At 43.5% G+C, this 17,511-nt stretch overlaps 2 protein-coding genes across 4 annotated transcripts in view; one reads left to right on the forward strand and one right to left on the reverse strand.

Annotated features, from left to right (window-relative positions):
* LOC134202793 (RNA-binding protein fusilli-like) overlaps window positions 1–17,511 on the forward strand; it is a 301,692-nt gene that overhangs the window by 64,704 nt on the left and 219,477 nt on the right. The gene's annotated exons all lie outside the window — the stretch shown is intronic.
* LOC134202791 (uncharacterized) lies at window positions 11,235–12,353 on the reverse strand. The gene is made up of 3 exons (XM_062677784.1): window positions 12,110–12,353; window positions 11,841–12,050; window positions 11,235–11,410 (listed from the first exon to the last, which is right to left on the reverse strand). The coding sequence occupies exons 1-3, from the start codon at window positions 12,228–12,230 to the stop codon at window positions 11,373–11,375; spliced, it is 369 nt and encodes a 122-aa protein (XP_062533768.1). The 5' UTR covers window positions 12,231–12,353; the 3' UTR covers window positions 11,235–11,372.

Raw genomic sequence — 17,511 nt, forward strand, 5'->3', positions numbered from 1 at the left:
CTCTAGCAGTGATGGAGCTTCGGTATTGACGCGTCTTATACGTCGGATCCTAGGCAGATCATGCCGAGGTGGTGATGGCCTGGCTGGGACTTGAAAAAGTTGTTCGAAGTGTTCGAACCAGCGTTTCAGCTGGTCAGTTGGGTCGGTCAATAACTGATCATTCGCGTCTTTCACAGGAATCGTTGCATTCATCTTCGCCCCGCTTAAGCGTCGTGAGATATCGTAGAGGAGGCGAATGTCCCCGGTTGCGGCAGCTCTCTCTCCTTTGTCGGCCAGAGAGTCTGCCCACGCTCGCTTATCCCGTCGACATGAGCGTTTTACCTCCTTCTCAAGAGCCGCGTATCGTTGACGGGCTAAGACTTTGGCTCCTCTGGTTTTCGATCGCTCTATCGCGGCTTTGGCTTCTCTTCGCTCCTCTATCTTCCTCCAGGTCTCATCGTCGATCCATTGTTTTCTCTGGGTGCGTAGTTCGCCCAGATTGTTCTCGCTGGTGGTGATGAAGGCATTCTTGATGGCGGTCCATTGGCCTTCCACGCTGCCACCTTCCGGAATATCTGCAGCACGCGTCTCCAGTTCTTCAACGAAGGACCGTTTCACCGTGGCATCTTCCAGTCGGCGTGTGTTGAATCGTCGTCCAACTTTTCCCTTGCCGACGAATCCACGCAATGCGCAGGCGTATTTCGCCGATGAGGAGGTGATGATCAGACGCGATATCGGCACTACGTTTATTCCGTACATCAAGAAGGCTCCGTTTCCATTTTCGACTGATGCAGATGTGGTCGATTTGATTTTCTGTAAAGCCGTCACGGGAGACCCACGTGACCTTGTGAACCGGTCGATGAGGGAAGAGCGATCCCCCGATCACCATGTCGTTATTACCACAAAATTCTGCGAACAGCTCTCCGTTTTCGCTCATTTCTCCGAGACCATGGCGTCCCATAATGCGCTCATGGTTCGAGTTGTCGGATCCGATCTTCGCATTGAAGTCGCCCAAACAGATCTTGATATCACCCTTCGGAATTCTATCTACGACAGCATTGAGTTGACCGTAGAAGTTCTCTTTGTCTTGCAGATCAACAGCATCGGTTGGCGCATAATATTGGATTGTAGTAAAGTTTCGGATCCGTGTTCTAAATCTGACAACGATTATCCTTTCACTTATAGGTTCCCACTTCATAAGCGCAGAGTGTGCCTGAGCGCTTAGTAGGAAGCCAACTCCGCGATGCCGGGGAGCGTGTTCACCTCGTTAACCAGAGTATGGCAGAACTTGTCCCGACGGCGTTCTGTGTTCTCCAAAGTTTGGCCAACGGACTTCACTCAGTCCCAGGATCTCAAGTTTCATGCGGCGTGCCTCTTTGGCAAGTTGTGCCAATTTACCCTGCTGGGCTAGGGTTAAAACGTTTCATGTTCCTATTCGTGTCCGTTGTTTTGCGCTAAGAGTAATCGCCGTAAAATCAGCTCGTATTCTTTCATTATCGGATTCTCGAACAAATTGATATTTCGGGAACAGTATGTTGTTGGCCCAAGGTTCCCCATCCACCGGGATGGGGCTGCCATCTTAGGTATAGCTTCCGGGGAATAGCATTTCATACTCAGCCGCTGGATGCCAGAACAGACGCTGTTGGAGCCGCTCCTCCTTGGTGAAAAGATGCTCGATCAGTCGGGTCAAATTTGTTTAAAGTCCCATCCAACACCAGGACTAGTCTAGTGCGCTTTGAGCGGCATGCACACGGTCGCTTTGACAACCACGATGAAAAAAATCTTCCGAAAAGGATTGTTTGCAGAAGAGCTGAAGAAGTACTTGCTGTCACGCCAGAGAATGAGAGAGAACGGATCTAGATCGATGATCTGGAAGATTTGATTATTCCGTTGAAGAATGCTGTCTGGTACTCACTTTGGATGCACGAATAGAGATCGTCTGGTTAAGTGAATCTGATTGATATGGAATGCTGGAAAGAATCACATATACATATACCTGTTATTGCTGTTTGTATTTTCATTGAAAATGTTTCGAATTGAATATGTTTCGTTTGTATATAAAAAGTATAGCATAAAGGGGGGGGGGGGAGATAAAAAAGATACGTAATTATTAATGGGGGTATTCGAATTTGTGATAATGCTACGATGGGGGAGGGTGGGCTTGAAAATAGGCAAAAATATGCTACGTCATTTATGGACGTTCCCCATTCAGATTCCACGTTATCGTGCCACTTTGCATAGCTTGAAAAGCCGTGTAGCGAGCAATAGATGAACAAGCGTTTGGAACATGTTGATGCCATGTCCATCAAACTATTTCATATTTTACGCGACGCAGATAATACACTATTTGAACACATATCCAAGCTAATTCCGCAACATTTAGCCTTGTGACTATATTCTGATCTTGGTTTTTTATTGTAGCACCAAAATAAGTGTTATAATGAACTTTATGAAACTTATTTGATTTATTAATGCAATGCAGAAGCAGGCCGTTTTATCACTGAAAGACGAACTTTAAACCAGGTATTGATCAGGAATTGCAAAAACAATTTTTTTTATCTGACAGTGATGTTTGGAGAGGTATTACCCTGACACGTATTCGCATGGCGATTCAATGCAAATACAAAACTTTCTCAAAGGGGTGATTCAAATATGACGTCCACTCAGAGCCGCAGCGTGCATTCCCGGTGACCTTGGCGAAATCTGTTTTGGGCGCCCCTCTCTTACTGAAGAAAAAACGTGCAATATTTTACATTCCAATTAGGCCGATACAAATATTAAATTTATTTTATGTCACCCCAACTTTCCCAAAATACTGAGGGGGTGAAAAAAAAATTTTTTTTTGACGTTTTTATATATTTTTTTAAATTTTGAACTTTTTGCATCACTGTTCATATCTTGATACAAAAAATATCATTCATAGACCATAAATGTCCCCCCAAGAGTATTTTAAATGAAAATACACGTTTTCGAACATTATTGTTATCGGTATTTGATGGCTTTTATGTTGCTCGGCACTGTAAGGCCATTCAAATTATAAATTTAAGGCATCATCTGCGTTATCTATGCCTAAACACAACACGCTTCACGATAGAGTGGAACATTCGAATTTTGGTGAGTGGATGAATCCGGTTGAGTCTCCAAATATTTCTAAAACTAGCGAAGGTAGCCCCAGCCTTTTTGACTCATGGTTCCATGTCAATCGCAATTTCGTCACCTGATGATATCAGGCTGTCAAGATATTGAAGTCCTCCCGTTGACACTCAACCACCTGGCGTTGATGGTGGACCCACCGCAGAGAAGCTCGTTAAGCACACACAAACGAGCACAGTACTAATATAGCGTTCCGTGTTCATTAGCCAAATCAGAGTCGTCTAGATGTTCCACAACAATAAACTACAAAAGCACCTCAAGGTATGGTACACGGTCAATCGCACCCACCAAGATCTTTCCGATTACGCTGAGAAGTAACAGCTTGTTGCAGCTATCTTTTCTTCATCATGTCCACCCACGCCTGTTGTCTGCAGCAACGCCCGACTCCCACTTACAGAGATACATTCTGTAGACGGGACTCGTACTTTACTCATCTGATTCTTCCCGTTCCTCAGCCATTGATTCTATACGCTTCTCAATCTTCAGTCGGGTTACATCTGTAATCCATTCTATTCGCTGAGTGCGCAGCTCATCCAAGTTGATCTCGCCGGTTTAGATGAAAGTATTCTTCGCCGCCCACTTCTATTCTACGCTGCCACCTTCCAGAGTTCCATATTCTTCAACGAACGATCTCTTCACAGCTGGATCTTCTAGTCGGTTTATGCTAAATCGACACCCGAGTGAATTCTCCTCCCGCTGAATTTTGGAAATGCGTGGTCGGATCTTGGAAATTAAAAGATGATAGTCAAACGTGATGTCATAGCTGCGTTCATTACGGACTCAGGAAGGCACCGTCTCCATTTTCAGGTGATCCATTTCCAGAGGAGCTAAGTACTAGTCCTGACAACTGAAAGAATAGTAAGTCAAACGCTGTCCCCGGTCAACGATGATAGGAAAGCCGCAACAACCGGCGATAATCGCCTCCTCTACGATATTTTACGACGCCTGATTGGAGCAAGGACAAATCCGAGGGTGCCAGAGAAAGACGCGACATGTCAGTCACTCACCGATCCAAACGATCAGCTGAAACGTTGGTTCGACCACTTAGAACAACTTCTTCTAGTTTTGACGAATTATCCTAATTGAGTAATTCTCGCTGAAACCGGGCCACTATTTGCACGAGGTTCTTAAAAATGCCTAACTTTATATTCTTTCGGAAGCTTTCGGCTAGTATATTAAGGATCCGAGTTAAATTCTTCAGAAAGATAAACCCCTCGTCAGTTATACACGAAATAATTTTAATGGGCCCCTCGATTTTTGTCAATTCTTGACTCACCAAAATTATCATAACTCCAACATTTCTCAACCGATCGTAGAGATCAGCATATTGTTGGAAAGAGAAAGAGTGTATCCTCAATTTGCAATAGTAAAAATAGAAGCAGCCATATTGAATTTGGCCGCCAACTTGGATTTTTTTTTGAAAACTATTTTTCCGCCAGGTTCGCAACCACCGATTTTGAATATTAATACATCGATGGAATGCTTAGCTTATATTGTGCATTGTGTCAAAAAATCTCAGGTGTATGTTTTTTGTATCAAAAGTTATGTACTATTTACCAAATTATTTTATATAATTGAGGATACAGTCTTCCTCTTTCCAACGATATGCTGATCTCTACGATCGGTTGAGAAATGTTGGAGTTATGATACTTTTGGTGAGTCAAGAATTGACAAAAATCGAGGGTTCTATTAAAATGATTTCGTGTATAACTAACGAGGGGTTCATCTTTCTGAAGAATTTAACTCGGATGCTTAATATATTCGCCGAAAGCTTTCGAAAGAATATAAATTAAGGCATTTTTAAGAACCTCGTGCAAATAGTGGCCCGGTTTCAGCGAGAATTACCCAATTCAGATATAGGAAAAGGTTAACAATTCTCGAACGGCAGGAAGAAAGATATCGCCCGGTTGATCATGTTAGAACCATACTGTCATCATCCTGGAGTAGGTCAATGAATTTCAAGAGTCCCTCCATTTGGTACTGATTGACCACGGAAAAGCCTCCGATCGTCTGAATCACGAAAAACTGAGGGGCGTCTCTAGAAGCAAGGGAGGTCTAGACAAAATCCAGAGTCCAGCACAATATAATCGCTAAATTGAGGCAAAGCTGGATGTATTATATCTCTGTTGCTGTTGCCCATAGAAATCGACGCACTAGCAGCCCACCACCATAAAGCAATCGTACTACCTCGACCCACATGACGATATTGCAGTACTAACGCAACAGTGGAGTAAACTGAATGACCTGGTTGAACGTTCCTCTAATCAACATCAACAACACCGAATCATAGGATGTGAACAATTCCAACTCCAGAATAGCCGGGCAAACAGGTCTAGGCAATGCATTGAACCCCAAATACTCAACTCTGACGTGGAATCTGTGATGTTATACGCCAGTGATACTTGGAGCGAATTCGCAGAGATCACATATATTTGCAAGTATTCATCAACCGATGTCAACGTTTTACAGCTCGGACCTGGTGGCCTCACAACGGGATTCTGAATGTTGAGTCCTATCGACGATGCCATCGAAATCCAATATCAACAGTAACTTCACAGTGTGAATGGACGTAGGCCTGCCATACACTACGTAAGAGCGGAGGCGAAATCTGCAACCAAGCGCTGGATTCCGGCAGAACATCGCAGCAAGGGCAGACCAAGGATCTCCTGGCGACGTAACTCTAACAGAGAAATAAATGAAGTCGATAGGAATCAGGGCCCAATTCAAGGATGAAGATCTTTTACGTTGGTCCTATGTACCCCAAAAAGTGTTCAGAACACAAGAGTACCACATGTATGTTGGGACCAATGTTCATGTAGCCCATGTATTGTGTAACTTTGATTAGCTATGTTCACAAAGCAATAGACATTTATTTTGAAACTGTTTGGAAGAATGTTTTATTTTTCATAAAGCAATTGGAACTGTAATTCTCAAAAATAAAGGTTATTTTCAGTGTATCGTACAGTGTATCGTGGTGTAAGGTAAACGAAAATCTGCAACCAGACGGCTGAGAAGACATCTAAGATCGTGTGGGGGTCGGGAAGCGCTCAGGCAGCGATCGCCGTCCATGAGCCGAAATGACCTCCTTACGAAACCCCGCAGCTCATCCGTGCATGTTTCTTGTATGGGTGAGTTGAAAGGACATTGCATCCTCTCTACGAGTTTGTCCGAGGTCGTATCCTTGCCGCTAACAAGTAGCATGGCATTCCAATAATTTTAGGATCGTGGGCATGCTGATATGACGTGCTTCACCGATTCTACTTCAGACGTCACCTAAGTATTCCGTAAAGTCCGGGAAGTCTGCATTTCCGAGCCTATGTAAGAACGTCATGAAACAGTCATGTTCAAACAACACATCTGTGATTTGAGAAGTACATCTGACCATTGCCCCTATTGATTAAGTTTCAGTTAAGCAGTACTTTGGTGTTATGGATTGTGGAAAATTTTGGTGTAGGATTCAACAGATTACCCTGAGTTTATCTGCAAAACCAGCCATTTTCCAAAAAGAAAAACAAATTTCTACAAAAATAAGTTCCAGCATTTTTTTTAATTATACAAAGTTTGTGCTAAATTCACTACTGGATAAATATGTTACAAATATTCATATTCTATGCTTTTTCTAAACATTCATTGCTATTATTTTTCATTGAAATTTAAAATTTTCCATGAAATAATTGCATTTTGGACTTTTTTTTCGTTTCCTTGTTATTTTTTTTATTCCCCCCCCCCTCGTACATTCCAAGAGCTGTCGGACATAAAATAAATTTAATATTTGTATCGGCCTTACTATTTGAATATAAACACTTAAAAATAGGATTAAAAAGTTTATTGGATTGAATATGCTTCAAATAGTAAGCAGCATTGGGGGGTTTTCCCCTGACAAATTGTGCAATTTTGTGATATTTTTTTTTTACTATTTGCTAGATATGTAAGGAACTTTGCAGTGTCGTGCACACTCAGTTCAGCTCCGTATTTTTTTATTCTTTTGCCGAGATCCGCACAGCCGTGTGCTCGGTTCCGGACTTTCTGCTGATATCTCAGCTGAAAAAGTAATTTGTTTACTGCGGCACTCGACGAAGCCGCCGTAATCATACGTCCATTCAGCTGATATTTCAGCAAAAGAACTTAAACCGAGAGTCACACAGCTGTGATCGGTTAAAAAACTTAAGCGTGTGGGTATGACTGGATCTTCGTATGGAATCTATAGAAGCGTCCAGAACGGGCTGGAAGATCATTCCTTTCAGCTCATATTGTCCATAATGGCTGTTTCTTGCACTCTATTGAAGGGAATAAAGTAGTTAAGTACATCATGGAGGAGGGAAAATAGTTACAAATTATTTAAAAATTCTTGATGGTTGGTGTAGTATCGGATGCGAAAGTAAAACACGTGTCTTCGCTACAAACGTCAATCACACGAGAGACCGTTTATTTCATGCCTACTATGATTATGGTAGATTCAACTGGTCATAATCCTCTGATCCTCTGATATACGTGACCGCCAGTATGTCCCGATCGTACAGTTGGGACAATAAACTCTAACTCTGAAGTGGAAATGCTGCCGAGTTTAATGCTGCCTATTGATTATTTTTCGGACTACATGCACCCAAATATCGTTCAAGAATTTGTGAACTAACTGGATATTGGTGCATTTTGAGTCACGGTTTCGGTTTCTGGAACAATAGACTAGTGTTCTCGAATCCGTGACTTAAATCGTGGTGTTTTGCTGGTTCACGAATTCGGCAATTTTGTTTTTTGTGTGTTTTTTAATTAAACAAGCAAATTTGTCTTAAATTTATATCATCCTTACCTTTACCTCTACCCTGGTATAAGTCATTAGAGCAAAAGGGCCCTACAGTCCACAGTGGAATTAATTCGATCCACACTTTTCAAATAATTCTGTAATTATGAGATTTTTAGACATATTGCAAGGAGCAACCGGTTCCGGAATTCTCAGAGGAATCTAAATAGCGGTCAAAACTAAGACCAAACCATTCGACATTTGAGATAAAAGAAATATTCTTTGTTTTCTTTAGAGTAGTCAAAATATCCTTAGCATAGAACTTTATATTTTGTAGTCGGTTTGTTATTTGGCCCTGCAACTTATAAAATTGTTCTGTTTTTTATACCGTGACTCTTGATTTCGGCGCTCCCATGAGTGCTACGGCAGTGCGTCCACTACTTTTTGTGATTTCCTCTCCCCCCTTTGTTATGCTTTTTTGTATACCTAGTATATGTACTATCATGAAATGTTAGAACTACTCCCCTCTAAAACCTGCGACGTCATTATTGAACGAGCCCAAAGCAAGCAGGTTCATGAATCTTTCTGACATTATAAATGGTGCAAATAAATGGTTGCCTTATTGTAGAAGCGCTGACTATTTTGAAGAATCTTATCCTAATTTAGAATGGCTTTGCAGAATACATCTTCGTACAACATTTTGACACTAATTACGTGTCTTCTTCAGAGGAATTTCATGCCAAATCGACGTGAGAAACTGTATGTCGAACTATCAGTTTTGACGATTTGTTAAAGAATCTGTCTAATTCAAGTTTGTTTATATATTTTTTTTATTGACTTTTCAATGAAATCTTAATATCATGATGAGACAACGTCTTTGATAATGTTTGCTATTCTGTACCAAAGAAAGCAGCCATTCGGCTTTTTCGAAATGCCTTGCATAATATTGGCAGCCAAAATCATAGGCCTGCATGGAGAAACCGTGTTGGAAAGTCTCGACTCCGACTCCATATAGCTCTCTGTGCATCACCTCAGCGCAGGTCGTTGAGCCTAACTTCTGTTTGCATACAATCTGTAGCCGACATATGGGTGGGTATATGACTTCGGCAATTGTTCGAAAGAAACCCGCTTTGTATGCCCGGCTTGAAACAAATCGATTTCTTCTAGTGTCCTCCAAAACAAACAAATCCACGGAGTATGTACCTCGGATCCGACTAGTGGGCGGGTGCCGTTGTCCCTCGCCGCTCGTTCGCTCACTCGCTAGCCGGTCAATTGTTCAACGCGCTCGGGCAAAGTGTATCAGTTTCTATTTTTTTGCCACTACTTATGCCGAGAAGCCGGGTGAGTTTTAATTTGCTTTTGTTTGCTCGGCTAGGCGCGAAATTGGAGAGCACCAAGCAGGCAACGAGGCAGGCAGGCAAGTAGCCAATAATCGACAGTAGCTTCAACTGCATGGTAATTGTGGCGCCCAAAGTGGGATTTGTTCCCCCTCGGCCTTGGATGAGACGGATTGAGGTGGATTAGTAGACACTGACTTACTGTCTATTCTATGCATGGTGGGATGGAGAGAGCGCAACGCCTTGAATAGAGTTTAATCAGCCAGGTGAGGAGGCTCGTTTGTCCGGCTCAGTGATTGTTTGGGAGTAAATGAGGCAATCAGTGGAGCTGTTTGGAAGAAATCATTATTAGCAAATGATGTAAACTAGAAGCACGCTTTGTAAAACAAAGTGCGCAATTGTTGTTCAGCAATGCTGAAAGCAACAAAAAATGTTGCCGTGTGCCGTGTTAGAACTAATAACGGGGTTGACCGTGGATGTTGTTTACAAGTAAATGACTGAATTTTATAGAATTTGCCGCAGATTGCAAATGTACATATGTTTACAGTTTCTATTTTTCAGCTCAACTTTTAAGAAATGACTGATTTGGCTAATCAAATACTGAGAAACCCAACTATTCAATGATATTACAAAGAGGATATTCTGCAAAATTAGAATAAAACCTTACAATGCTATTCTATATCTAAACATAATTCCCAGCACAATTAAATACGGCGAGTTTTTCGGTTCCGAAAAGTAACACTATGTAACGGCAAATAAACCTACTACATGAACGAAAGCTTATTAAAAAAAAAACTTTAGTCATTCTCCTAACCAAAGTGTACCGTGATGCTATTGGAAGTTTTCTCCAATATTAAAGGAAAGCCCAATATCAACAAATTGATGTTTTTGAATGCTTTTAACATTATTTATTTGGATCGAAATTAATATACGATTTCGACAGCTTTCATACAAATTGTAATAAAACAATATGAACGTCCCTGAATTACGCCAATACTCCTGTAAAAACAGAAGTTTTTCTAAAAGGTTTATTTCCGTTCTATGTTTAGTAGGTCTTCTACGAACATTATTCTTCATTATGAAGTGGAAAGTGAATTGTAAATAACCCTTTTTATCTGTATTCCTGGTTTTCATCCAATTCTCTTTCACATAATCGTGAATACCGACAGTTCCAGTCGCTTAACGACGCCGTGAGATCGACATGTGGGCACCTAGTGAACATCGACGTCATCTATGAAGGTCTCAAAGCTGGACCTTTGAATGTCGTCTATTTCCTGGCATTCCCAAGCATATCGAATGCAATGTGCTACTGTTAAGAGAGTTGGGACGCATTTAGAACTTCAAGAACCAATTTATGACGACACCCCGAGTGCGGGATGTGCACTTCAAATAGTGCGGTGTACCGATTAAACCGAATAGAACTTTTCGAAAAGAATATGGTCCGCAATCGGAAGGGGCTCACTAAGTTATGCACATTCATTACCGTCCGATTGACAAAGGACCGTCACTGCGGAACCATACAGTCGTCAATCGGTCGAACGATATATAGACGAGACGGAGAGAGAGAGAGAGTTGGCACCAATCCGGCACCCTCAGTGCGCCCATCGCGGCACTGCATTCACAAGTTTGACCTTTGTACGTGGTAACCCTATCGGCATGGGGTCAGCAGAAATGGAAATGAATTTTCATTAGCGATGGATTTTGCTCGGTACCCCGTTTTACAGACGGCGTCGTTGTGTACGACCAGCGTTGTTAAAGACTGCGTTCTCCGTTTTCAGAGGGCGCAGTGTCGGAAATGGGTTTCGAACACAAAGTATGAGGATGATTCTATGGGTGATAAAATGTAGATTATTTTCGGAAATGCGGTACGGAAATAAGATATCCGTCCGACCTCGTGAATCTGAAATATGCATACTAATACATTTCTATTTAAAAATGGGTAAGGTTTTCAGTTTCGCAGATTAACGTACCAGATCAAGTAATAAAATGAATATATTCTCCTTTTCCACGCGTTTGATTTCGTATGAATCTAAATACCTCTAACATTGAACCCGATCATCATCAATCAGCGATGATGATCGTGTTTAATGTCAGAAATATGTTTGAAACGGGCGTTAGTGTTTTTCCTAACATGTTATCTGAAAAATATTTACTCAAACACCATTCTAGATGAAGATAAACGTACTATGGCAAAAATGCAGAACTATAATAAAAGTTTGTAAAAAAAAAAAATGCACAGAAAAAGTGTTACATACGAACTGAGAAAATGTCATTTGTACGTGAATTCCAAAAAGAAGGACCTTTGCCATCATCTTCTTCAAATGAACTATCCGAGCCTTGTCAAAAGTGCAATGAAAAGAGGAATTTGAACCAGAATTCTTTTATGTCAAGTCTATACTGCCGCTAAGTGCAAGTCAGTCCCATCTGCATATGGTTTTCATATATAGATGGGAGTGACTTGCAATTAGCGGCAATATATGTCTTCTAGGTAGTGATGATGAAAGGCAACATGCCAACGACTCCCCGGAAGGTTTCTAAAACTGAAAATCTCCGAGAAGTAGCAGCTCAACAATCTCTGGTCATTCGTTGCTTACATCTTGATTCTATTATATCGTACTGATGGTATCGCATACGCTCTTTGTTTAAAACGTTCCATACGCTCCAATGAGATACAGGAAGCTGCGCAGCAACACGCCTAGTGCTGGTTTTGGGATCGTTCCGTATCATATTCAGAATGCGGTTCTCCATGGCCGGTGTTAGCGATCGCCGGGGCTGTTCCACATGCGGTCTTGTAGAAAACAATGTTCCTTCCCGGAACCGGCGATGAGTAGTCGTGAAGGTTCCTAAATAAAAATAATTACGTAGCAAAAGTTATATCTACGTTTGCGAATTTATCACATACTTGCATTAGGCAGCCGCCGATTGGGGAACCTGCGAGCATACTCCTGTTGAGCAGCCGTTGCCACACAGTTGGCGAATCCGTAGCACAGGTGAATATCCGCCAGCTCTACTGGAGAAAACATGCTTGTTATCTTCTAGCTGCGACTTCAAACTGACAAAAATACTTGAAATATGGCTATCAGATTTCTGTGGCCTACTGCCACGATAAAAATTACTCGAAACAAGAGTTCAAATAAAATAAAAATAAATTGTCTCCGGAGGAGATTTCGAACATTCGTAAAGGGGTTGAACATTAAATAAAATAACTTTTTCAACTAAATACAAAACAGGATTACTGGCTTCGATCACACCTAACACCCAGCAATAATTTTCCAGTGAAGAAATTTTCGAAGCTGCGAAAACATTCCTTTTGCTTTTCACGAATTAACAAATTCAACAATTGACAAATTAGTTGTGATTAGGAAATTCACCAATTAAAGAATAACTGAAGTATTGAAACAACGGATTAATAAAACAATGAAACCAGTAGTTGTAAAATTCAAAAAATATCAAATTTACTAACTAACGAATGAAACAATTAACTTATTGAAGAATTAACGAATTCACGAATTGTCGAATTATCCGAATAATCCAATTTACGAACTATCAAACTACCGAATCAGCGAATTAAGAAATGCGAGAATTCATGACTTCAAGAATTAAAGAGTTAACGAAATGTTGAATTGAAGAACCATCAATTTAACGAATTAAAGTACTAACGCGTCAACAAATTAGCGGAACATCAAACCAACTAAATAACAATTTGACAAATTATCAAATTCTAATTTTGATGACTTGATGTATCCGCAAACTCCCCCAAAAAAATCGGAAATTTCTCTCCTGACTTTGAGTATGTTACGAGAATTGTTCCTAGAATTTCTCCGGGTATTCGCTCCGGAGGAACTCACGGAGCAATTTGCAAAGGAACCTCCGGAGACATTCACAGAAGGATTCCCGGAGGAACTCCTGGAGGAATTCACGGAGTAATTCCCGGAGGAACTTCCGGAGAAATTCCCGGAAAACTTCCGAAGGAAATCCAGCAGGAATTTACGAAGCAATTTGAGGAACTTACGTAGGAATTCACGGAGGGATTCCTAATGGAACTTCTGGAGCAATTCACGGATGAATTTCTGGAGGAATTCCTGGAGGAACTTCCGAAGGAATTCCTGGAGGAACTTCCGAAGGAATTCCCGAAGGAACTTGTGGAGGAATTCCCGGAGGAACTTCCGGAGGAATTCCTGGAGGAACTTCCGGAGGAATGCCTGGAGGAACTTCCGGAGGAATGCCTGGAGGAACTTCCGGAGGAATTCCTGGAGGAACTTCCGGAGGAATTCCTGGAGGAACTTCCGGAGGAATCCCTGGAGGAACTTCCGGAGGAATTCCTGAAGGAACTTCCGGAGGAATTCCTGAAGGAACTTCCGGAAGAATTCCTGGAGGAACTTCCGGAGGAATTCCTGGAGGAACTTCAAGAGGAATTCCTGGAGGAACTTCCGGAGGAATTCCTGGAGGAACTTCTGGAGGAATTTCTGGAGGAACTTCCGAAGGAATTCCTGGAGGAACCTACGAAGAAATTCCTGGAGGAACTTCCGAAGGAAGTCCTGGAGGAACTTCCGAAGGAATTCCTGGAGGAGGAACTTCCGAATGAATTTCTGGAGGAACTTCCGAAGTAATTCCTGGAGGAACTTCCGAAGGAATTCCTGGAGGAACTTCCGAACTTCTGAAGGAATTCCCGGATGAACTTCCGAAGGAGTTCCTGAAGGAACTTCCGAGGAAATTTCTGAAGGAACATGCGAAGGAGTTCCTGGAGGAACTTCCGAAGGAATTCCTGGAGAAACTTCCGAAGGAAGTCCTGGAGGAACTTCCGGAGGAATTCCTGGAGGTACTTCCGAAGGAATTCCTGGAGGAACTTCCGAAGGAATTCCTGTAGGAACTTCCGAAGGAATTCCTGGAGGAACTTGCGAAGGAATTCCTGGAGGAACTTCCGAAGGAATTCCTGGAGGAACTTCCGAAGGAATTCCTGGAGGAAATTTCCGAAGGAACATGCGAAAGAGTTCCTGGAGGATCTTGCGAAGGAATTCCTGGAGGAACTTCCGAAGGAATTCCTGGAAGAACTTTCGAAGCAACTCCCGGACGAACTTCCGAAGGAATTCCCGGACAAACTAACGGAGGGATTTCCGGAAGAATTCCTGGTGAATTTTCCGGAAAAAATTTCGGAGGAGCTTACGAAGCAATTTGAGGAACTTCCGGAGGAATTCCTGGAGGAACTTCCGGAGGAATTCCTGGAGGAACTTCCGGAGGAATTCCTGGAGGAACTTCCGGAGGAGTTCCTGGAGGAACTTCCGGAGGAATTCCTGGAGGAACTTCCGGAGGAATTCCTGAAGGAACTTCCGGAGGAATTCCTGGAGGAACTTCCGGAGAAATTCCTGGAGGAACTTCCGGAGGAATTCCTGGAGGAACTTCCGGAGGAATTCCTGGAGGAACTTCCGGAGGAATTCCTGGAGGAACTTCCGGAGGAATTCCTGGAGGAACTTCCGGAGGAATTCCTGGAGGAACTTCCGGAGGAATTCCTGGAGGAACTTCCGGAGGAATTCCAGGAGGAACTTCCGGAGGAATTCCTGGAGGAACTTCCGGAGGAATTCCTGGAGGAACTTCCGGAGGAATTCCTGGAGGAACTTCCGGAGGAATTCCTGGAGGAACTTCCGGAGGAATTCCTGGAGGAACTTCCGGAGGAATTCCTGGAGGAACTTCCGAAGTAATTCCTGGAGGAACTTCCGAAGGAATTCCTGGAGGAACTTCCGAAGGAATTCCTGGAGGAACTTCCGAAGGAATTCCTGGAGGAACTTCCGAAGGAATTCCTGGAGGAACTTCCGAACTTCTGAAGGAATTCCCGGATGAACTTCCGAAGGAGTTCCTGAAGGAACTTCCGAGGAAATTTCCGAAGGAACATGCGAAGGAGTTCCTGGAGGAACTTGCGAAGGAGTTCCTGGAGGAAGTTCCGAAGGAATTCCTGGAGGTACTTCCCAAGGAATTCTTGGAGGAACTTCCGAAGGAATTCCTTGAGGAACTTCCGAAGGAATTCCTTGAGGAACTTCCGAAGGAATTCCTGGAGGAACTTCCGAAGGAATTCCTGGAGGAAATTTCCGAAGGAACATGTGAAGGAGTTCCTGGAGGATCTTGCGAAGGAATTCCTGGACGAACTTCCGAAGGAATTCCTGGAAGTACTTTCGAAGCAACTCCCGGACGAACTTCCGAAGGAATTCCCGGACAAACTAACGGAGGGATTTCCGGAAGAATTCCTGGTGAATTTTCCGGAAAAATTTTCGGAGGAGCTTACGAAGCAATTTGAGGAACTTCCGGAGGAACTCCTGGAGGAACTTCCGGAGGAATTGCTGGAGGAACTTCCGGAGAAATTCCTGGAGGAACTTCTGGAGGAATTCCTGGAGGAACTTCCGGAGGAATTCCTGAAGAAACTCCCGGAGGAATTCCTGGAGGAACTTCCGGAGGAATTCCTGGAGGAACTTCCGGAGGAATTCCTGGAGGAACTTCCGGAGGAATTCCTGGAGGAACTTCCGGAGGAATTCCTGGAGGAACTTCCGGAGGAATTCCTGGAGGAACTTCCGGAGGAATTCCTGGAGGAACTTCCGGAGGAATTCCTGGAGGAACTTCCGGAGGAATTCCTGGAGGAACTTCCGGAGGAATTCCTGGAGGAACTTCCGGAGGAATTCCTGGAGGAACTTCCGGAGGAATTCCTGGAGGAACTTCCGGAGGAATTCCTGGAGGAACTTCCGGAGGAATTCCTGGAGGAACTTCCGGAGGAATTCCTGGAGGAACTTCCGGAGGAATTCCTGGAGGAACTTCCGGAGAAATTCCTGGAGGAACTTCCGAAGGAATTCCTGGAGGAACTTCCGGAGGAATTCCTGGAGGAAATTCCGGAGGAATTCCTGGAGGAACTTCCGGAGGAATTCCTGGAGGAACTTCCGGAGGAATTCCTGGAGGAACTTCTGGAGGAATTCCTGGAGGAACTTCCGAAGGAATTCCTGGAGGAACCTACGAAGAAATTCCTGGAGGAACTTCCGAAGGAAGTCCTGGAGGAACTTCCGAAGGAATTCCTGGAGGAGGAACTTCCGAATGAATTTCTGGAGGAACTTCCGAATGAATTTCTGGAGGAACTTCCGAAGTAATTCCTGGAGGAACTTCCGAAGGAATTCCTGGAGGAACTTCCGAACTTCAGAAGGAATTCCCGGATGAACTTCCGAAGGAGTTCCTGAAGGAACTTCCGAGGAAATTTCTGAAGGAACATGCGAAGGAGTTCCTGGAGGAACTTCCGAAGGAATTCCTGGAGAAACTTCCGAAGGAAGTCCTGGAGGAACTTCCGAAGGAATTCCTGGAGGTACTTCCGAAGGAAGTCCTGGAGGTACTTCCGAAGGAAGTCCTGGAGGAACTTCCGGAGGAATTCCTGGAGGTACTTCCGAAGGAATTCCTGGAGGAACTTCCGAAGGAATTCCTGTAGGAACTTCCGAAGGAATTCCTGGAGGAACTTGCGAAGGAATTCCTGGAGGAACATCCGAAGGAATTCCTGGAGGAACTTCCGAAGGAATTCCTGGAGGAACTTCCGAAGTAATTCCTGGAGGAACTTCCGAAGGAATTCCTGGAGGAACTTCTGAAGGAATTCCCGGATGAACTTCCGAAGGAGTTCCTGAAGGAACTACCGAGGAAATTTCCGAAGGAACATGCGAAGGAGTTCCTGGAGGAACTTGCGAAGGAATTCCTGGAGGAACTTCCGAACTTCTGAAGGAATTTCCAGATGAACTTCCGAAGGAGTTCCTGAAGGAACTTCCGAGGAAATTTCCGAAGGAACATGCGAAGGAGTTCCTGGAGGAAGTTCCGAAGGAATTCCTGGAGGTACTTCCCAAGGAATTCTTGGAGGAACTTCCGAAGGAATTCCTTGAGGAACTTCCGAAGGAATTCCTTGAGGAACTTCCGAAGGAATTCCTGGAGGAACTTCCGAAGGAATTCCTGGAGGAAATTTCCGAAGGAACATGCGAAAGAGTTCCTGGAGGATCTTGCGAAGGAATTCCTGGAGGAACTTCCGAAGGAATTCCTGGAAGAACTTTCGAAGCAACTCCCGGACGAACTTCCGAAGGAATTCCCGGACAAACTAACGGAGGGATTTCCGGAAGAATTCCTGGTGAATTTTCCGGAAAAATTTTCGGAGGAGCTTACGAAGCAATTTGAGGAACTTCCGGAGGAATTCCTGGAGGAACTTGCGGAGGAATTCCTGGAGGAACTTCCGGAGGAGTTCCTGGAGGAACTTCCGGAGGAATTCCTGGAGGAACTTCCGGAGGAATTCCTGGAGGAACTTCC

Source organism: Armigeres subalbatus, unplaced genomic scaffold (assembly GCF_024139115.2).
Source record: "Armigeres subalbatus isolate Guangzhou_Male unplaced genomic scaffold, GZ_Asu_2 Contig1411, whole genome shotgun sequence".
NCBI classification, from domain to species: domain Eukaryota; kingdom Metazoa; phylum Arthropoda; class Insecta; order Diptera; family Culicidae; genus Armigeres; species Armigeres subalbatus.